This window comes from Aquarana catesbeiana, linkage group LG04 (assembly GCF_042186555.1).
Source record: "Aquarana catesbeiana isolate 2022-GZ linkage group LG04, ASM4218655v1, whole genome shotgun sequence".
In the NCBI taxonomy this organism is placed as follows: Eukaryota; Metazoa; Chordata; class Amphibia; order Anura; family Ranidae; genus Aquarana; species Aquarana catesbeiana.
In genome coordinates this window covers 592,841,717-592,864,884 of record NC_133327.1, presented here as the reverse complement: position 1 = coordinate 592,864,884, position 23,168 = coordinate 592,841,717, and the positions used below count along the sequence as shown (strand labels likewise).

Below are 23,168 nucleotides of genomic sequence, written 5' to 3'. Positions count from 1 at the left end.
TTTTTGCGTTCAAGCAGAGGGTTGAAAAAAAAAAAAAAAAAAGACTTGATTCCCCCATCCACATATTCAAACGTGGACAGAGAATCACTCCCGCTGTAATATTGTGTTTTGACGACGGGGAGCTCTTTCCCACCGTAAGAACACATTGATCAGTAATGCTGGCTATAGCCGGTGGCACTGACGATTGGGGGAAAAACCCGACAGCCTGGTTGTACAGAAGAAGATTAGTTTCTGTACAACCAGCCTGAAGATACATGGATCAAAATTCTCCTGGTCCCTGCTGAACCAACTGAATTTCAATCTATGTATGGCTGCCTTACTGTTTTCCTGAACCTTATTAAAGCTGGATTCCAGGTATGACTATGTTTGCATACTTATAACAATCCAGCTTGGACCTAAGTAAGTATGTTCTGTATGTGCCATACCTGGCCAGTCCTGCCCGTGCCCGCTGGAAATCACTGTAGTAGACACGGCTAATACAGTAATTGCCCTTGGTTTCCAGGTTCTTTGCCTAAGGGCTGCCCTGCTGCTTAGTGAGATACAGAAGGTTTTCCGCTTTGCTTGAGAGCAATTCAGAAAACATGTTGCATTTTTTCAAAGAATGCAAACATTTATTTCACTGGACACGGTGGAGATCAGGACATCACTGCCTAGCGTCTCCACCTCATCCAGTTAAAGAACCTTTTGCATTCATTGAGAAAAATGCAAAGTGTTCTTGGTCCAAACTGAACCAATGTAACTATGCAAATTTAGCCATACCTGGAATTCAGCTTTAAAGAAGAGTTCCGCCCCAAAAAATTTAAAATTAAAAACCAGCAGCTACACATACTGCAGCTGCTGGCTTTTAATAATAGGACACTTGCCTATCCTGGAGTCCAGCGGTGTCGGCACCGCAGCTGACGTTTCCATCAGCTGTCGGGTGCTGCCGTCGCCATTGCGGGTAAGGGTACCCGGCGGTGTAGCCATTCGGCTTCACGCCGGGAACCTTACTGCGCATGCGAGAGGCTCCGCTCCTCTCTCCTACTGGCCCAGCGACAGGGGAAGGAGGAGCGAGCCCCAGCTGTGACATCAATAGCCGCGGCTGAGGCTCCCGGAAGTGAGAAAGGATACCTGTCAAAGACAGATATCCTGTCCCCCCCTTGAAAGGTGCCAATTGTGGCACCGGAGGGGGGGAGGAATCAGATGAACGTAAGTTTCACTTTTGGGTGGAACTCCGCTTTAAGGTGAATTAAGTGAATTAAGTGAATAAGGTTCAGGAGGGCAGTCTTTCCTATTTCAATGTTTGTATTGATTTTCAAAGTGGGATATCGAAACTGTTGCCCAGACAGGGGCTACATAATGACAATAGCATTATATGCCAGAGACAAGCAAGAGAGCCAAACAGGGTGAGGGCAGTCTAAAGCACGACAGAAATCTTACAGAGTCCTGCTATCCACATAAGGGTGTCCTCATATGAAGATATCCAGAGACATAGGCTCTTGATTGCTAGTACAAGCAAGGGATAAAAGGGATAGACAAAAGGATTCCAGGAACAGAAACAAGAGACGATAGTAAGGGCACCATTTTCAATATGAAGTGAAGACCAAGAACTTTGGGACCTGAAACTAGCAGAAGAAAAGTTCAGAACAAACTATAGAAAGTATTTTTTACTGAAAGAATAATTGATACTTTTAACAGACTTCCCACAGAGGTAATGAGTCAGTCAACTGGCAAACGGATCTATACTCAGAAAAAAAGGTTAAAAAAAGAAAAAAGAAGAAATAAAAAGGGGCAGACGTGATGGACCACTTGGTCTTTTTCTGCCATCATTCTTCCTATTTTCTATGAGCTCAACGGTAGTTTGGAGAATAGGGTGACAATGCTGTGGATAACGCCACATACACCTTACTGTTTTCTAAAAGCGGTTCTAAAGGCAGGAGGCATTCTATGCATTAAGATAAAAAACCTTCTGTGTGCAGCAGCCTCCCTCAGGCCCCCTAATACTTACCTGAGCCCCATCTCGATCCAGCGATGTTGCATGAGAGCCTCAGCTGTCCGGAACTCTCCCTCCTCATTGGCAGAGACAGTAGCGGGTGCCATGGGCTCCCACTGCTGTCAAAGTTAGTGAGCCAATGACGAGAGAGAGGGTGCAGGGCCAAGCTGCAGCTCTGTGTCTTAATGGACACACAGAGCAATGGCTTGGGTGCCCACATAGCAAGCTGCTTGCTTTGGAGGCACTTGGCAAGAGGGGGGTGCCAAGAGCGCCGGCGAGGGACTCGAGAAGAGGAGGATCCAGGCTGCTCTATGCAAAACCACTGCACAGAGCAGGTAAGTATAACATGTATATTATTTTTAAACAAAAACAAAACAACGCTTTAATCTCACTTTAATGTAAGGAGCAAATCTACAGCTCTTTTACTGGAAGGATTTACGGATGTATTTTACAGTCTTAATTTGGTATCACACATTTTGTGCTGACAGCTATTCTATTTTTATTTACCCAAACGCTGAGAATTTTTGGTTTTGTATTTATTTTACAGTAAACTGTGCTTTCAATTTGTACATACATTTAGCTTGAGTTTTACAATCAGAACTTTTGATACTTGATAAAATAGTCCCAGGGATTAAACATAGCAGCAACAGCCTGCCTTTGAGGTTAACTTTATTTGACTGAAACCTTAGACTAAGCTGTCCAATAAGAGAGGAGCCATTACTGTAAATTCCTATCTTGAGTAATTGCAGCTTCAGCTATTGAGCTCTGTGCACAACACACTGTCACAAATGTAAAAAATCGTACTGCATGTCTGACAGCAATCTAAAACTTAAAAGCACACTTGGCAGAGACTAAAAAAGGAACCCAGTATTCCCAAAGCTTGCTTTTTTTTTTAGTAAGTCACTTTTACAATGCTTTTCACAAACCACAAAAGGCTTCTGTTAATGGGGAGGGGCAACTATAGCTGCTCTTTGTCTCATGCCTGACGAAGGCATGTCCTGCGCGGCTCTGAAACGTTGCACTCTTCTGTTTGTGTTTTGAGCTTCCTTAAATAAAAAAATATTTGGACTTTGTCTGAACATACGTAGCACGTGTAAGGTAAACCAGATTTCTAGCACCAGAAAACCAGTACGGGCTTATGCTCATATCTGTGCGCGTGTGCATTGCTCACATGTTAATACTTCTAGGCAAAGAAGTAATAGATGTACTATTCTAGTTCATCCTGCTTGCATTCACGCGCGCATACGAATTGGTGTGCATACTTGGCGCCCACTGGTCTATTTAAACTAGTCTTTCACCTTGAGCAGTTGCGGAATGGTCTTCAGCTTGTACCTGTAATCCTAAGACTCAGAAACATTTAACCTGCTTATCAGTGTATGACCCGGCTTTCTCCTGGACTTTGCCTTTGCTCCTACATAACACTGTTTATCTGATTTCTCTGACTTCAGCCTGTTTACTGGACTCGTCTTTGCCTGATACCAACCTTGGCCTGCTTCCCCTGGACTTGTTCTGCCTGCTGACTTGATCCCTTGTTGCCCGGTTGCCTCTGGCGGCTGACTGCATACCGGCTCTGCTACCATCTCCTGCTCTGGTGCCGAGCTGCTTCAGTATCCTCTTCTTAGGACTGCAATCCCCAGCTTCATCCCCACCTAAAGAACGGACTTCGCCAGCCAGCTACTCCAGCACCCTTGTCACTCGGTGCACTCCCTGTTCTCCACCTTCAGGAGTGTTGGGCAGGTGGTGCAAGAGAGGCCTCCACAACATTCCATATTTCCCCAGATAAATGATAGCATGCTGGCAAATATCTACACTATACTACACGTGTAGATGCCATTGCATTATGTAAAACTATTAGTTTAGTTTTTTACATTTTTAGAATGGGGTGCCTTGAGATTGTGAAGAATTTGAAAGGGTGCCTTGACTGAAATAGGTTAAGAAACACTGCATTAGGATGTACTGCAAGTCAGTTGGCAAGGTTTACTGCAGCAAAACAGTTAAAACCCAGCATTAAAGAAAGCACAAGGTGAATTTACTGAAGGGCAGAGGTAAAATCATATTAAGCAAAAGGAAGCTATAAAAATGAATGTCCCCGACGTTGTGTTTTCACTAAAAACATTGAAATACACCTAGGAGGGATGATTCTTTGTGCATGTACATTTTGTTAAAACGCTAAAACAAATGTTTCATCTAATCTTAATCAGGTTCACACAGGTGTTTATCCGCAAAGGCCAAAGGGGCCATCTACTGGTGCATTGAAAAACAGAAAGTCATTTGTTTACTCAAAGACATAAAAAAATAATTCTGATGAAATTAGAATGTACGTGAAATGCTCTTGATTGTAAACATGAAAAAGAAAAAACGTTGTCATTAAGAACCCATTGACACATATTGAAAAAGCAGAATTGTTTTTTAAATAGAGGAGCTATAGAGATCATCTGATATAGCTTAGTAACCCCTTTACATATTTTCTTCAATGCCAGATGAGCTTATTTGCAGACCATAGTCATACCCTCTTAAAAAAAATGTGTGTTCGAATCCACCCCAGCTAATACTTCTTAATGATCTTCGTAGAGAAGTTGTGTTGGGAAGTATTTGGGGAATTTTTAAGGTACCACAGGTGAAGACCCTTTTTTTTTTCATTCTCGTTTCAGACCAAGTCAGGTGTGATGCCTTGAAGAGGAGGAGTTGGCGCACATAAATCCTTCATATTTTGTGAATATTAAAGGCATAGGAATTCCATAGAAAGTACTTTTCTTTTTCACTGTTTTTAAATGCAATTTGCAATTTTTAATTGCATTCAGATTTTAATGCAATATTAAACGCAAAAGCATTTATTATATTGCAGCTTGCCACTTCTTTGATGTGGTTGCTGCATTCATTTTTTTTTTTTTTTTAGACTTTTTCATTTTTATCTGTTATTTTTCAACAGAAAAAAGCTCTCTGGCAGTTGTAGCAGTTAGAGAGATGAGACAACCCATTTAACACTGACAGGGGTGCTTACATGGATCAGTTTTTAATTTATACAAAACCTTTATCCCAAAAGGACCAAAATTATGGCTGTAACTACTTACAAAAGTGTGAGCTGGAGCTTGGCTTTAATTTGTCAGTGTATCTAAATCTGATAGTACATCTAACACTCCCCTCTTCCCTGGGAATGACAATACTGCTGTCCAATGTTGCCCCTGTGCTCCTTCATCCAGAGTGGGGGCACTCTAATATAGGAGGTATGTAACTGGCTAGATCACCAGGTGAAAGAGGGGAAAAAAACTAAAAAAAACCCATGATGCAACCACCACGTGAAAACATTGGTAAGTTGCAATATATTACATTTTTGGTTTTGGGTTAAATACCGTTTTAACCACTTGACCTTTTGGAAAGGTCTACCCCCCTTCATGACCAGGCCATTTTTTTCTGATACGGCACTGCGTTACTTTAACTGACAATTGCGCGGTCATGAGACGCTGTGCCCAAATACATTTTTTGTCCTTTTTTTCCCACAAATAGAGCTCTCTTTTGGTGGTATTTTATCACCTCTGCGGTTTTTATTTTTCGCACTATAAACTAAAACAATATTTTTCAATATTTTTTACTTTCTGCTATAAAACAAACCCAATTAAAAAAAATGTAAAAAATCTAATTTCTTCATCAATTTAGGCCAATATGTACAGTTGTGCTCATAAGGTTACATAACCTGGCAGAATTTATGATTTCTTGGCCATTTTACAGAGAATATGAATGATAACACAAAAACTTTTCTTTCACTCATGGTTAGTGTTTCGCTGAAGCCATTATCAATCAAGTGTGTTTACTCTTTTTAAATCATAATGGCAACAAAAACTACCCAAATGACCCTGATCAAAAGTTTACATACCCCAGTTCTTAATACCGTGCATTACCCCCTTTAACATCAATGACAGCTTGAAGTCTTTTGTGGTATTTCTGGATGAGGCTCTTTATCTTCTCAGATGGTAAAGCTGCCCATTCCTCTTGGAAAAAAGTCTCCAGTTCCTGTAAATTCTTGGGCTGTCTTGCATGAACTGCATGTTTGAGATCTCCCCAGAGTGGCTTAATGATATTGAGGTCAGGAGACTAAGATGGCCACTCCAGAACCTTCACTTTATACTGCTGTAGCCAATGACAGGTCGACTTGGCCTTGTGTTTTGGATCATTGTCATGTTGGAATGTCCAAGTACGTCCCATGAGCAGCTTTCTGGCTGATGAATGCAAATGTTCCTCCAATATTTTTTGATAACATACTGCATTCATCTTGCCATCAATTGTGACCAAATTTCCTGTGCCTTTAAAGCTCACACATCCCCAAAACATCAGTGATCCACCTCCGTACCTTTTCATCATAGGCCTTGTTGTCTCCTCTCCAAATGTAGCATTTATGGTTGTGGACAAAAAGCTCAATTTTGGTCTAATCACTCCAAATGACTTTGTGCCAGAAGGTTTGAGGCTTGTCTCTGTGCTGTTTGGCGTATTGTAAGCGGGATACTTTGTGGCATTTGCGTAGTAATGGCTTTCTTCTGGCGACTCGACCATGCAGCCCATCTTTCTTCAAGTGCCTCCTTATTGTGCATTTTGAAACAGCCATACCACATGTTTTCAGAGAGTCCTGTATTTCACCTGAAGTTATTTGTGGGTTTTTCTTTGCATCTCAAACAATTTTACTGGCAGCTGTGTTTTAGTTGGTCTACCTGACCGTGGTTTGGTTTCAACAGAACCCCTAATTTTTCACTTCTTGATTAGAGTTTGAACACTGCTGATTGGCATTCTCAATTCCTTGGATATCTTTTTTCTTTCCTGTTTTATACAGTTCAACTACCTTTTCCCGCAGATCCTTTGACAATTATTTTGCTTTCCCCATGACTCAGAATCCAGAAACGTCAGTGCAGCACTTGATGAAAGATGCAAGGGTCTGTCAGGAGTCCAGAAACGCATTGACCTTTTATACACACACACTAATTACTAGCAAACAGATCACAGGCGAGGATGGTTACCTTTTAATAGCCATTCAAACCCCTTTGTGTCAACTTGTGTGCATGTTATCAGGCCAAAATCACCAAGGTATGTAAACTTTTGGAGCAATGATGGAGAATAAAATCTCCTAAGGGTCTGGTCATTTGAAAGGAAATGTTAATATCAAACTAAACCCATCAACTGTTTCCCAAATCAGTTTATGCCATGACTGATAACTGTCATGGTTGCTTGTGCTCTCAACTCAACTGTCAAGTCATCAAATGGCTGGTGTCATAACTGTATAGGATATGAGGGTTTACTTCCAGTTTAAAGCAGTACTAGAGGCAGAAATACCTTTGCTCTCTAACTGGTGCCAACATCTTTTGTGTGCCGATCTTCTGTAATATGTATTGATTGTTGATTGTGAAACAACATCATTCCTGCGCATGCAGAAGTTACTTATTCCGACATGCTGGCACCATGCCAGAAATGCAAAGTTAACTGCATGTTTCTGGTCCCAAGTACCACTCTGCAGCACACCGAGTTTAAAAGTGCATTTCAAGCTAAACATGTTATTCTAGCTTTGGATAGAATGGGGAAAATGTAGAATTCCTGTTGGATTTTTACTGCTATGCTACAGAGATTTACTCTCATTTCATGCCCTGCTGTTTCACCAAACAGGAAGTGAGTGAAAAATCTACAAAAGGGATAAAAGGCAGCAATAAAAAAATAAAAAAACTGACAGAAAGAAAAGCGAAGAAAAACATGTTTATTTCTGTCTATTGTGTAGCTATTGAATGGTTACTCTCATTTTCTGTCTGGTAAAATGTTGTTAAAAGATAGAGGAAACCAGTTCATCAGAGCCCTGGAAGGCTCTGTCTCTTCCCCAAGTCTATCCAATACTAATGCTGGCCATACACTATACGAAAAATCGGCTGAAATTCGGTCATTTGGCCAGTTCATTTGTTTTTCGGCCAGTTTATGGGCACAAAATCGGTAATCACTGGAACGTTTGTGAGCTGAAAAACGAAGGACAAGTTTGGAAATTTTCTGCCGAACGAATGATAAATTGAAAGGTTAACGCCCTCTGTCGAAGTCAGGATATGACGAAACGCGTCAGGGCGTGGCTTACACGACGCCGGAAGTGAGGTTTGCGTTCCACCACAGCCCGATCTACAACCAGGAAGTGATTTGTTCCCCTGGACACCGAGCCGGCTGATCTTTTGAATGGTGACACGCAGGCTTCTTTATTCTGCTTGATTGACTGTTTTATATGTACGTATATAGATTGAAGGGTTTTCTTGAAGATTGTGGGTTTTGACTTCAATAAACAGAATTATGCTATGTGCACATTTTTCTTTCTTTTTACTCATCTGTGTGGAGTTGTGACCCCCCCTGAAAACCCCCCGGAGTGGTATTGAGAGAGAGGTGTTGAGGAGATCTTTTTGCTCTTGGAGGCTTTTATGATTTGCAGATCTGGTGAGTCTGAACCCCTAGGGGGAGAGTGTCAACACAGGGTGAAATTTCATTGACCGGTGGAAGGCGCACACTGGGATACGGCTGTATTGTCACTTATGGACATTCCTCTGACCACTTCACGGACTCTCTACTTCTCTGTCTGATTTTTTTTTTTTTTTATGCGTAGTTGGCCGCATGATTTCTTATATAGTTTTGCTCAACATTAGCGCTGTTTTATAGTGTATGTTTACTCCTATAGTTTATGTATGCTATTACGGACATTCTCATGTTATAATTTTAAAACGGCTGCTGCCTTTTAAGTATTCAGTTTAGATACTGTAAGTCTTTTTATCCTTTATATATTTCAGTTTGTAGTTCTATCTCTGTTAAAACATTAGCTTATCCATTTGGCGCTGAGTGGTGTGCTGCAGGCCTGAGCAAACCTATCCCCATATATATTTTGAAAGGTTAATGTGTTTCCCGTCCGAACTGTGTGCACTAGGTATATGTAAAAAAAACAACAAAAAATTGATTCATTTATGTCCACTCAACGATTTATCGGTCATTACATGATGGCACTATCGTTCGCTCTCGCGGCCGTATGTTCTTTTTCGAAAATGGGTTTGGGACGATTTTTCGTATAGTGTATGGCCAGCATTAGGAAAATAAATTGACTTATACACTCCATCTGCTCCAGTTTCATAAGTCAATGGTCAACATAACAACCAGCATACATCACACAAGGAATAGGAATGAGCTCAACTGGGTTCAGACATGAGACCTAGTCTGAACTATCCCGCCAGCAGTCAATGTAGCAGTCAAATCATTGGTGACTGAGCCATTCCCCACCCCACCCGCATGTATACCTGTGGCTGCAAGGCGGGTAATTCCTGGGCCAATGATGATTGGCTGTCCGCTTTAACAGTTTCCTAGCGGGATAGCTTAGGTGAGTTCACAATCGTGTCCGACCATGCCGTAGCTCATCCCTAATTAGCAATAGGGCAAGAGCATGTAAGATATATCACAATAATACAATCAAGAAGAGTATAAGCATACAGCCTAAAGCAAGGATCCTCAAACTACGGCCCTCCAGCTGTTGCGGCACTTCACATTCCATGAGGCATTGTAAAACTCTGACATTCACAGACATGACTAGGCATGATGGGAATTGTAGTTCCTAAACAACTGGAGGGCCATAGTTTGAAGACCCCTGCCCTAAATCATTCAAAAGAGGCCATTTTATATTGTGTCAAGTCCTGATAATCTAGGGAAGATAAAAGAAAATAAAAATAATTTAAGGGAGTAGATGACAGAACCCTTATGTAATTGGTATAGCTGCAAAAAAAAAAAGGTAATTGTTTAGGCAACCTTTCTAGCATTATGTTGATGTAAAGACCATTTAAAAGACCAAAGGAAAAAAGAGCCAGACAGAGGTAATGATAGTGGGGAAAAAAAAGAAATGAGGGGGGTTAAAGGAAAATGGGAGGGATAGAAGCCAGGGGTAGGTAGGGAGTGCCCCGCACAATTACTGTCCGTCAAAGGCTAGGAGCGGGTCCTGGAGGCCATTTGACAAGATGTATGCAAACCAAGGGGTCCAGATTTTTACAACACCCAGTGAGAGATTGTCAACAAAGAGATGATGAATAATATGTGAGTTTGTCTTACCTTTGGAGAAGAAGAGAAGTCCTTCCCTAGGGGAACAGAAAGGGGAACACTAACTGACTCTTCCTTCTTTGGTACAGGTGCAGGTGGAGCTGGGGCTTTCCTTTTCATTTTCTTCTCCATCTCAGAATCCATCACAGCTCTGCTCCGGCTTACATCCGGACTATCTTTTGGCTCATAAAATGGGTTTGACCTGCATTAACAGTAAAACATTTTTTTATCCTCTGCAGAGGAACAGTGGTGTAAAGGACTTCTTTACAAAAGCATAGCATTCCCAGGAGCATTAAATTCACCATAGGAAAAGCATATACAAATTACATGTTTCTTTTGCAACTGCTCTTTACTTTTAATTTTCCCCTTTTTATTTGGATGCTTATAGCTAATACATATATAACAGATACGGTATATCAACCAACAACATAGCAGCCCTTTAAGTTGTAGCAGTAACATGTGCAGTTAACTTTTTTTTTTTTACCTTTTTACTTTTGGGCCATATTGTTGAAAAATTAGATACATATACCGACATAGACAAATTTGCTGGTGCTTTTACAGCCTATTGAAACAATATTCCATTTCTCCGAAAAAGTGATGAAATTAAAATTGCCTATTAAAACAATAAAACCAGTGTTTGGCGCCTAACCAAAATCACTCAAATTTAACAAAAACCGTAGCTGCCCCTTTAAGAAAGGATAAAACCTCTTACAACATATACATAGTGAAGGTATGAAGCTTGTTTCCAAATAATGATAGAAGGGAGATGTGACAGTACAGTAATAAAAGTAATGTAATATAAATAGTAATAAAAATATAAGTAATTCTATAGTCCAATATTCCCAACACCAAAGTCAATCTTCCAACACAATTTTCAAAAATCCTTCACCGCTTCACTTCCGGGTCCTGTGTGACATCACGTCTGGGCCGGGGATCTGAAAACGAGGCTTGGAATGCACGTCTGCTCTATGCTGGTTACGGCGGTTACATCTCATCCTTCACACTGTATATGCTGTGCTGGCTTTCAGGCACCCATAAATGTGAGTGTAAAAAACTTATTTTAAACTGCCAACCAATTTTAAGTAAAGTTACTGCACCATGATACTTTATATCTATCTCCCGTTTGGTCATCATACATAGGAGTGAGATCAAAATTAGAGGAATCTTTGTAGCACACCCCAGGAGGAATCTTGGCTTTTGAGAACAAAAAAAAGGGCATTTTGTCCAACCTGTAAAAAGGGGTTAAACATCTCTGGAGAGTACACATCCATATCTTGAGGACAAGCGGTGAAGGATTTTTTTAAATTGCGTTGGAAGATTGACTTTGGTGTTGGGAATTTATGACACTGGACTATGTAAATACTTAGATTTTTATTACAATACATTACTTTTATTACTGTACTGTCACATGTCACTTTTATCATTATTTATAACCAAGCGCCATACCTTCTCTATGTAAAAATTGTCCATTGCATACCTTCATGCCTTTAGTATGACAGAGTGAAGCAGATTCAAATCCCCTTGTGTGTGCTCTTTATTTCCTGTAGCAGCAAGTCTGAGCTTAAGGATGGTGCGATGTAGGAGATAGTGGACCACACATGTGCAAGGTTTTAAGAGCTCGCCCCTGTGATGGCGATGGTGAGCAGTAACAGCTGGAAACATCTAAGCCAGGGGTCACAAACTGGCGGCCCTCCAGCTGTTGCAAAACTACAAGTCCCATGAGGCATCACAAGCTGGGTGCAATCTATTTATAGAGCAAGCTGCTGCAATCTATTTATAGAAACAGCTGGTGCAATCTATGTAAAGAACACGTTGGGTGCAATCTATTTCTAGAACAGGCAGGTGCAATCTATTTATAGAACAAGCTGGGGTGCAGTCTATCTACAGAACATACTGGGTGCAATATATTTATAGTGCAAGCAGGTGTAATCTATTTATAGATAAAGCAAATGCAAACTATTTATATAACAAGCTGGGTGCAATCTATTAATAGAGATGGGATCATCCTGTCCTGCCTTATTGCCAGGATGCTGCTATGAAATTCCCAATCAATTTAAATGCCCTTGCATGTGCCCTCTCTTCCCTGTCGCAGTAGCTCTGAGGTCAGCAATGTTGAGACAAAGGAGATAGCGGGCCACAAATGGGCAGAGGTTTGAGAGCTTGCTCCTGAGATGAGGATGAGCAGTAATGGCTGGGACCGTCTTAGCAACATCCTAGCAACAAGGACCTTGTTGCTAGGATGCTGCTAAAACACTTCCAGTTGATTCAAACCCCCTTGCATGCACTCACTCTCTCCCCCTTTCCTCTGTAGGTCTAAGCTTACTGGTGCGGAGATAGAAGAGATAGTGGACCACACATGTGGGTGTTTGAGGGTTTCGCTCCTGTGATGACTGGCGAGATCAGTAATGGCTGGGAGTGTCTTTGCAATGTCCTACAAACAAGGCAGGACAGGATGATGTCATCTCTGGGAGTTTTTTAATCAGCCTTTTGGAGGTAAATAAAAAGCCTACACCAAGCAAGGGTATTACGCAACTTTAGTCAAAGCTGCAGTTTGTTTTTAACGAGATACTCCCCTTGCCTACATATAAAGTAAAACGAACCACTTAAGGTATATTATCTGATCGCACCATGCATTGCTTTCTGAGCGACAGTGAACATAAGACAACCCAACTGGACTTCCCTGCTGTAAGAAAAACATTAAAAAGCCACACTGGAATTTGCAAATATGCATTTTGACAATCCATAATGCTTCTAGGTGAATGCTCTTCATTTATGGACAGACAGGCATGATTCTATGCCATATTCATTTGTTTTACGCATTTGTAATATTCTGTTGAATCCAAAGTAAAATCAGATTTTCATTAAATATTGAATAAACAATTGTGGATACCATAACTTTTTTAGTTTTCCAGTTATTTCAGAGAAAATTATGGGTTCCAAATTTGTCCACAGTGTGTAATATATATATATATATATATATATATATATATATATATATATATATATATATATATATATGAGAGAGAGAGAGAGAGAGAGAGAGAGAGAGAGAGATCTATCTATCTATATATACACACACACACACACACACATATACACACACACTTCAAAGAATCAGTGACTGTATTGTATTGCAGTATCCGGATGAGTCTTCAGCTTACAATGACAATTTCTGCCATGAAAAAATCATTATGCAACAGTCGTCAGGGATTTACTCAATGCAGAACAATGTAATTCTGGATTATGGGCTCTGGGTTATGGCACATTTTCTGCTTTTTGGAATGTGGTAATCCTAATTTAGGCACAAGGTGGCACTGTGTGCCTGATGTCATTTGACTTAACAGAGAGAGAGAGACAAAGCAAGAACTATTTATAGGTAAACTGATGAAAAAAAAAATCAATAAATAAATCACCAATTCACCATAAAGAGAAGCTGAAAGGACATAACAGTAAAAGTGCACTACTGTAGCTGTGACATAGGAGGAAAATAAAAATACTATGGTGTGTTTTCAACCCTTTTCTGAGCTGGAAATAAATAAAAAACAAAGCTGGGTTAAATTTAAAACAATGGGCCCAAATCAGGAAAGTAAATTGCATGCAATATTTGGGTCACATGACACATTTTCCCAAATATTGCATGCGATACTGGAAATGTCAATTCACTATCCCTTTATGCGGTATTTACTTGAAAGCAAAAATGCTCAGTAAATGTTGCATAAAACAGCCTTAAAGTCAATTTACTAAAGTAAATAAATAAATACATTCCTTAACAACCAGTGACTCTGCTGTCAGTGAGATTCATTTCGGGTCTGGTATGGATTTTGAAGGGGACCCCACGCCAAAAATTCATAAATGGAAAAAAAAAAAATTCCCTTATCTAAACATGTAGGTAAGCAACCCACCACCGGAACCGAACCATAGCAACAGGCCGTTCAATGATGTCACAAGTGGGTGGGGGACACCCAGTGATGTCACAGGGTGACCCCCCACCCCTTAGTTTATTTAGTGGCGGGTGGAAAGCAAACGGCATTCATTGTGATTGACACTGGATTTACTTTAGGGCATTTTTTTTTTTTTTTTACTAAGGACATTTCAAAAACTGGCTCTGGGTTTCCATTCACTCTGGCCATTTTATTTGGGACTGAGTACCCCTGCTCATTCACATGAGGAGCAAATGGGATCTGGGGGGCCTCCTTGACAAAAGGGGCATTTTAGATACCAATAAGTCACCCATGGCACTACCCCCTCCCCATGTTTAGGTCATGTGGCCTGGTATGGTTTGGGGGCGCTCAATCCCCCTTTCCTGGCCTGCATGCTCGTATAAGGGTCTGGTACAGATTTTGGAGGGGACCTCAGGCCAACTTAAAACAAAACAAAAAAAAAAACCACAGACCCGAAGGTGGGAGGGGGGGTGTAATCGCGCTGTTTTTTTTTTTAAACATATTGTTTAATTCCGGATCTTTTTTTCTTTATATCCTGCTGTCAGCCAGAAATCCAGATGAGCAGATTGTTGTTAAGGATGCAGCAGGTGTCTGCTGCCTAAAGCGGAACTATGTTTACCTTGGATCCAGCGATGTGACGTCCAAGAGAAGAGCTCCCTGCCGGCGACTGACATCTTTGGGTGGCTGGTTTCCCAGTCTCCATTGCTGGCCACATTAATTGGCCGACCGGGGGTGCTGTCATTACAGTGTATGCGTGCGCAGCTCACTGTACAGAGGTGGACAGGCAGATAAGCATGTTTCTTCTGCATTAAAAATCCTGTCCGTTCACATTTCATTTTTTCTATAGCTATAGTTCCACTTTAACAACCAGCTATTCATGGTTGCTGAGGATGCAAGCAGGAGCTGGCTCCTTAACAACCAGCTATTCCCTGGTTGTTAAGGGCGCCAGCGGATGCCAGCGTTAAAATAAAGCAAATTTTCACTAGTACAGTGGGCTTTTCAAGTCCCTATCGTCAATGGAGCTTTTTTAGTGACATAAGTTGAGTCTTGGTGCAGTTAACATCTGGGTGTTATAGGAAGGAACCTGTTACAAGGATGGAATAGCAATCAAAACAACTTTGGTTCGATTGCAATTGTTTATATTGCATGATATTTGTGCAGTTATTGACCAAACACACATTTTCAGGAAAAAATTCACTAAAATAAAAAATAGAGCAAACACAATAATATACCCAATTCTTTGGGTAAAAATATAAGACAGGATTGGGTTAAGTAAATAGATACCAAGCATGTCAAGTGTTAAAATGGCACATGTCTGTGGAAACTAACCCCAATTTAATTTTTTTAAAAAGCTTTTACAGGTTTATCAGCTGAGAGTTGGCTGTGAACTATAACCCTAAAATGATTGCTCTCATTCTGACATTCGCAACAATACCTTATACGTTTGGAGCTATTACCCCAATGGGACAACCCCCCCCCCCTACTCTATTCAAAATTTTAAAACAAGTTTTGACCTTACTTGTACTTTAACATCTGAGATTCCATCTAATGCATTTAGAAAAAATACAGCCCAATACCTCCAACTTCAGCATGTAGAGAAATCCTCGTAGGAAATGCTGCTAAGTGATAGTTATTCATTCTAGAAAAAATAGACTATTTAAAGGGGGGTTCCGGCCGCTATTTATTTATTTTTTTAAAACTCAGCAGCTACAAACACTGTAGCTGCTGACTTTTATTAAGGACACTTACCTGTCCAGGGAGCCTGTGATGTCGGCCCCCCCGAGGCCGATCCGTCCATCGGATGGCGGCGCCTCCATCCTAACTAAGGGAAACAGGCAGTGGAGCCTTGTGGCTTCACTGCCCGTTTCCTACTGCGCATGCACGAGTCGCGCGGCGCTTTGTGAATGGCCCCGTTGTTTCCTGGGACACACACAGTTCCCAGAAGGCAACTGGGCCGCTCACCGAAGCAGGAGGAAGCGCGGTGGAATAGGAAGAGGCAGATTAGGAAGACTGCCTAGCAACAGGGGTTTCAGGTAAGTTTAAAAAAAAAATGTTCTAATTTTTTTTTTTTTTTTTTTTTTATGAATGTTAATGCTATTTCTGTTTTTAGGGTGGACCTCCACTTTAATTTAGTAGATGCTGTGTTTCACAACCTTGATTTCATAGATCAGTGAAACTTTAGTTTTTTTTTTTTTAGTCAAAACCCTCACAAAGCAATCTAAGACATAACAAAGTAGTTTTGACCACAATGAATTGGGAATCGACATTGCACTGATCAAACGTAGTAGCAATATATAATTATGTTCAACAAAATTTCTTTGTTTTTCCCCCATTCTGATTGCATTTTAATTTGATGTTTCATTAAACTGTATTGAAGCTATCAGTTTGTTGCCGAGTATGACTTTACGACTAACTTAATTCCGGTAGTTGATCAGACTCATGGGTGATAGTTTGGTTGGTTTCTGACAATTATTTGCTGTTCTGGGTGGCATGAGAGTGGTCAACTTTAAAATTGTCATGCATGTGGCCAGTTTTATGTGGCATAAACACAGTAATGACCTGAGTGGAGGAAAGAAGATAGATCGACTGAAATGTTTTGCGCGGTTTAATGATCTACATTGCTAATCATTACTGTTGGCCATCTGTGAGATAAATGCATGCATACCTAAATGAATGATGGTATGCTTTATCAGCCAGCAGGGCATTTTTATTGGCATATCTATTCCTGGTGCAGCTACATCTTTCAGGGGACAGCACAAACAAGGAAAACACAAAGGTGACACTTTGTGAATAACAAAAAAATGTCTTAAGTAGGGTTTAAGACTAAGAAGGTTGGGGACAAGTCTAAAGACATGCCTGTTGGTCAATTGGTGTCTGTCTAAATCCAGCAGTCAAAAAGGTACAAGGACTTGTAGCATTTCAGCACAAGTGATGGAAAGGTTTGAGCCATCTCAGAATGTTTTTGAGCCTATGACAGCTGCTTTTCTGTTATAAATACATTAGTTTAACCACATAATGCCCGCCGGCAGACTTACAACATGATGACCCCCTTTCAAGACTAAGTGAATATGCAAGGATCTTTAAATGGCAGAGGCTGATGTGAGAGTCACTGGCTTAGTTGACGGGCACAAGTCTACAAGTACAAGACTGGGATGAAACAGATGTGCAAACAAGATACAATTCACTAAGACATTGGAGGCACAGGGTACAATTAAAGGAGGAGTATAGGTTTTGGCTTTTTTCCCCTAATCCTACTTACCTAGGTGGATGCAGCATCGGTCCCCCGGCATCTCTGCGCTGAGAACCGAGCCATCGAACACCGCCGATGGCTTGGTTCTCTCAGCTCCCCAAGAGGAGAGCTGCTGACTGTCAATCAGCAGCTCTCCTGCTCTGCTGCTCCACGCTCACTGGAACGCTGGGCTGTGGAGGGGCGGGGAGCGGCTGTCTTAGCCTCTCAGCGAGAGGCTGAGACAGTCATCAGTCTAGGCACCTGGAGGATCCAGACTTCCGAAGACGGGATGACACGATGCCTGGACTGAACTTGGTGACGTCAGCAGAGAGCAAACTTCAGACCGCTCTCTGCTGAAAACGGGTCACAGGAGTGCAAAACGAATTGCACTACTGTGACCCTTGAAGCCCAGCCAAACGAGCCCAAGCTGAACTCCTCCTTTAAATAAGTAAGAGATGCATGTGATACAAAGACTTAACTACACAGCACAGCAGAGCTGTAGAGAAAGCACAAGTACACGCACAAAGATAGGAGTCATAGCACAGATGAAAGAGATACTAAGCAGGACGGAGCCAGATTATGCTCGGCCAGAGACAGAGAATTTTTAGTTAACAGAATGTAGGAAGTGCAAGGCACAAAATTGCAGAAAGCACAGTGAAGTACTAAGACAGAAGAGATCACAGAGGTACACAGCACAAGAAGGTGGTACTAAGGTGGAGCCAAAGGCAAAAAAATAATGCAAAAGAAGGCATCAGTAGATGTAAGCCACAGGGTTGTATAGAGCAGTGTTTCTCAACCTTTTACGGTGATGTACCCCTGCAGATCTGAAAAAAAATTCCCCCGTCTCGAGAAAGTAATTTGTTATTGTTTGGGTGTCATAGTTTGTGTGTGTGTGTGTGTGTGTGTGTGTGTGTGTGTGTGTGTGTGTGTGTGTGTGTGTGTGTGTGATATCAGTATGTGTTGTGATGATTTCTGTGTGTGTTTATGTTCGTGTGCAAAATCATCAAATGCAGCCTCACCAGTGTCCTTCAATGCAGCCTGATCAGTGCCCATCAATGCAGCCTGATCAGTGCCCATCAGTGCCCATCACTGCAGCCTGATCAGTGCCCATCACTGCAACCTGATCAGTGCCCATCACTGCAACCTGATCAGTGCCCATCACTGCAGCCTCACCAGTGTCCATCACTGCAGCCTCACCAGTGTCCATCACTGCAGCCTCACCCCTATCCCTCAATGCAGCCTCACCAGTGCCCATCAACCCAGCCTCACCAGTGCCCATCAACCCAGCCTCACCAGTGCCCATCAACCCAGCCTCACCAGTGCCCATCAACCCAGCCTCACCAGTGCCCATACATGCAGCCTGATCAGTGCCCAACTGCAACCTCCCCATTGCCCACCAATGTTATTACAAAGTAATTAGTTATTGTTAGGGTGTCATATGGTTTTTGTTTGTGTGCAAAATCATCAAATGCAGCCTCACCAGTGTCCTTCCATGCAGCCTGATCAGTGCCCATCAATGCAGCCTGATCAGTGCCCAACTGCAGCCTTACCGTTGCCCATCACTGCAGCCTGATCAGTGTCCATCGCTGCAGCCTCACCAGTGCCCATCAATGCAGCCTCACCAGTGCCCATCAATGCAGCCTCACCAGTGCCCAACTGCAGCCTCCCGATTGCCCACCAATGCAGCCTCATCAGTGTCCATCAATGCAGCCTCACCATTGCCCATCAATGCAGCCTCACCAGTGTCCATCAATGCAGCCTCACCAGTGTCCATCAATGCAGCCTGATCAGTGCCCAACTGCAGCCTCCCCATTGCCCACCAATGCAGCCTCATCAGTGTCCATCAATGCAGCCTCATCAGTGTCCATCAATGCAGCCTCACCAGTGTCCATCAATGCAGCCTCACCAGTGTCCATCAATGCAGCCTCACCAGTGTCCATCAATGCAGCCTCACCAGTGTCCATCAATGCAGCTTCACCAGTGTCCATCAATGCAGCCTCTCCAGTGTCCATCAATGCAACCTCACCAGTGTCCATCAATGCAGGTCTGGGATTAAAAGTAAAATTTCTGTCTTTGCAGATGACACTGAGAATTGCAGTGGAATAACGTGCTTACAGGATGTCTGCAATTTACAAGCCGAACTCAATGCACTGTCTTATTGGGCAACTAAGTGGCAAATGAGGTTTAATGTTGATAAATGTAAAGTTATGCACTTGAGGGCTAAGAATATGCATGCATCATACATACTAGGGGGAGTACAACTGGGGGAATCAATGGTGGAGAAGGATCTGGGGTTTTTTGGTAGAACAATAAAAGCATGCAATGCCAAGCTGCAGTTTCCAAAGCAAGCAAAGTCCTTTCTTGTATTGAGAGAGGTATCCAGACTCCAGAGAGAGATATATCATTGTGTCCCTGTACAAATCATTAGTAAGACCTCATGTGGAATATGCAGTTCAGTTTTGGGCACCAGTTCTCAAAAAGAATATTGGGGAACTGGAGAAAGTGCTCACCTATGGAGGAAAAATTAGAGGGAACTGAATCTATTCTTGAGAAGAGGAAATTAAGGGGTATATGATCAACATGTACAAATACATAAGTGGTCCATATAGTGAATTTGGTGTGGAGTTATTCACAGAGGACAAGGGGTACACTTTACGTCTAGAGGAAAAAAGATTTCTTCCCTAAATACGGAAAGGTTTCTTCACAGCAAGAGCTGTGAAAATGTGGAATAGACTTCCTCCAGAGGTGGCTCTGGCAAGCTCAGTAAATTGCTTTAAAAGAGAAGTATAGTTTTGTTTTGTTTTTTCCCCCTTTTATACTTACCCAAGTGGATGCAGCATGGGACTGATGCTGCATCTGTCCCCCCGGCATCTCTACACTGTACGCGGGGATCGGCCGTCTCAGTCTCTCAGCGGCTCGCTGAGTGGCTGAGACGGGCATCAGTCCAGGCACCTAGCAGATCCAGACTTAATTGTCATGATGACGTGGTGCCTGGACTGATTCCAGTGACGTCAGCAGAGAGCGGACTTCAGACCGCTCTCTGCTGAAAACGGGTCACAGGAGTGCAAAGCGAATTGCACTCATGTGACCCATAGGAGAAGTCCAGCCAAACAAGCTTAGGCTGGACTTCTCCTTTAAAAAAAGGCCTGGATTATTTCCTAAATGTACATAATATAACTGGATACTAACATATATAGGTAAAGTTGATCCAGGGAAAATCTGATTTCCTCTCGGGGTATCAGAAAGGAATTTTTTTCCCCCTGCTGTAGCAAATTGGCGCATGCTTTTCTGGGGGTTTTCGCTTTTCTCTGGATCAACCGTGGGTATAGGGTTGTGTATATGAGATTGTATTTTTTTTTTTGGTTGAACTAGATGGATTTGTGTCTTTTTTCAATCAGACTAACTATGTAACTACGTCTGGATATATTAAATAAACTAGAAAAATTCAAGGGGAGCTTATCTATGACTCTGGAAATAGCCCTCCTTTGTGTACCCGGACTCCATCTGTAGGGTCTTCTTTGCTTCTTAATGTTACCAACTATCCACCAACATTGGTGGGTCATACATATCCCTTGCAGGAATGGGTTACTGACCACCCAACTCTATGATCGATATACAGTTTATATAAATATCTGGATCATTTACATGGATTCTATGACATCCAGTGATGCATTGGCCTTTTTTTAGTGACCTAACCATAACTCCCAGGGTTGTTTTTTTTTCCCACCCCCCTAACCCAGGGAACTTGGTGTTTCTACCTTTTTTTCTGCTCTCTCCTGGTTTCTGATGTTTACTTTCTCTTTCTTCTTTCTTCCCTTAGGATTCTTTCCTCTCTTCTGTAGTCTTCTTGTACCTTTTCCTTCTTATAGCCTATTAGCCTGGTGGGATGACTGGACCATCTTTCCCTCAATTTCTTTGTAGCTATTACTACTTTCTGCAACATCCTCTTCTGATAGCAAATCAACCTCCCTGATTTTTTTTTATATAGTCTTCTTTTCAGGCTTAGTGTATTTGAAAGCTTTATTTACCTTGCTGCTTATTTGTTAAGTATAGACATTACAGATATCACAGTCACAATATATGTATCTATTGTACTTGTGCACTTGAGTCAGCTAGCCCAAGCACAGGTCAAGGTATGTTTCATTAACCGATATTGTACGTTGGCCTTAAATTAAAGCAAAGTACAGTCATTCGTCTTGGTTTAGATCAGCCCTGTTTTGAACAACCTATGGGAACCAACCAAAAGAAATAGACGTCTCTAATAAGGGCGTGTGTAGAGCAGTGTGCATCTTTTAAGGACATTAATTCTACTCAGCCAATGCTTCTCCCTATCCAGTGAAGTGCAAGACGTCGCTATTGATCACAGAAATATGAGGAGATTGCAGTTGTCCAGGTGATGAACACACACATACTAAGTTACCAGTGATTGACAAAGCTTTTAAAGGTATTATCACTTCATTGCTCCTCACAAACAGTGACACTTGAGAAACAAAAGACAGGTCAAGTGTCGAAAAGGAAACTGGCGAAACAAAATGGAAGAGCACGGTTCAGAGGAAAAATACAAGAAACAAGAGCAACATTTTGTGTGGAAAGAAACACAGCTGTCAATTTGCCGAACGTTTAGGAGTCATCTTTACACAGGCAGTGTGACATAAAGATAAAGATAAGGGTGATAACTGAACAAGATGGAAGAAGAAAGAAACATTGTTTGCTTTTGTTCTGCTGGCTCTAGAGAATACAATATACTGAGCAAAGTTGTTAGTAGACGGTCTGTGGAAGAACAAACACAAGGCAAGAAACAAGAAATGTACAATAGGGATGAGAGAACGGTTCGGCCTAAGCATAAGTTCGGGCCGAACTTTGGTTGTTCGGATGTTCTACAGAACACCGAACAATATGCTGTGTTCAGGGCAAATTCGAAAGCCACCGGAACACCGTTAAAGTCTATAGGACATTAACATGAAAAAACAAAAGTGTTCATTTTAAAGGATTATATGCAAGTTATTGTCATAAAAAGTGTTTGGGGACCTGGGTCCTGCCTCAGGAGATATGTATCAATGCAAAAAAAGTTTTAAAAAAGGCAGTTTTTTCAGGAGCAGCGATTTTAATAATGCTTAAAGTGAAACAATAAAAGTGAAATATTCCTTTAAATTTCGTACCTGGGGGGTGTGTATAGTATGCCTGTAAAGTGGCACATTTTTCCCATGTTTAGAACAGTCCCTGCACAAAATGACATTTCTAAAAGGAAAAAAGTCATTTAAAAGTACTCGCGCTATAATGAATTGTCGGTCCCGGCAATACAGATAAAAGTCATTGAAAAAAACGGCATGGGATCCCCCCAGTCCATTACCAGGCCCTTTGGGTCTGGTATCGATTTTAAGGGGAACCTTGCGCCAAAATTAAAAAAAAAAAAACCCAAAAATCCATACCAGACCCTAATCCGAGCATGCAACCTGGCAGGCCACAGGAAAAGAGGGGGGGACGAGAGAGCGTCCCCCCTCCTGAACCATACCTGGCCACATGCCCTCAACATGGGGAGGGTGCTTTGGGGTAGCCCCCCAAAGCACCTTGTCCCCATATTGATGGGGACAAGGGCCTCATCCCCACAACCCTTGCTTGATGGTTGTGGGGGTCCGGTTACGTAAACGGGTGGCCCGCCCCCTCTGACGCCCCGGGAATGCCATGGGGAAGTCCCTGTGCATCAGAGGGGGGCGGGGTCACCCGGGAACATCACCATGTGGCCCTGCTCTCAGTTACTGTCGAGAACTGTCAAAGTGAAGACGCATTATACGGCGGGTGCCTCCCATGGAGGCGGGTCGGTCGCAGCTTTGTTTTTTTTTGTTTTTTTCGGTCTGTCGGCGGAGCGAGAGAAGAAGCTGAATGGACTTCGTGGGACATTTTTATTTTTTAATAAAGGACTTGTCCCAACCTGTGTCTTATCTTTTGTACCATT

General features: G+C 42.0%; 1 protein-coding gene across 6 annotated transcripts in view; it reads right to left on the bottom strand.

Annotated features, from left to right (window-relative positions):
- Positions 1 to 23,168, bottom strand: part of EHBP1 (EH domain binding protein 1) — a 733,557-nt gene that overhangs the window by 413,929 nt on the left and 296,460 nt on the right. For all 6 annotated transcript variants that reach the window (XR_012243991.1, XM_073628177.1, XM_073628181.1 and 3 more), the window contains one exon: positions 10,058 to 10,247. Coding sequence is in view for 5 of the 6 variants with exons in the window: in XM_073628177.1 (XP_073484278.1) it covers positions 10,058 to 10,247 (190 nt within the window). In the remaining variant the exon portion in view is untranslated. The remainder of the gene's footprint in view (positions 1 to 10,057; positions 10,248 to 23,168) is intronic.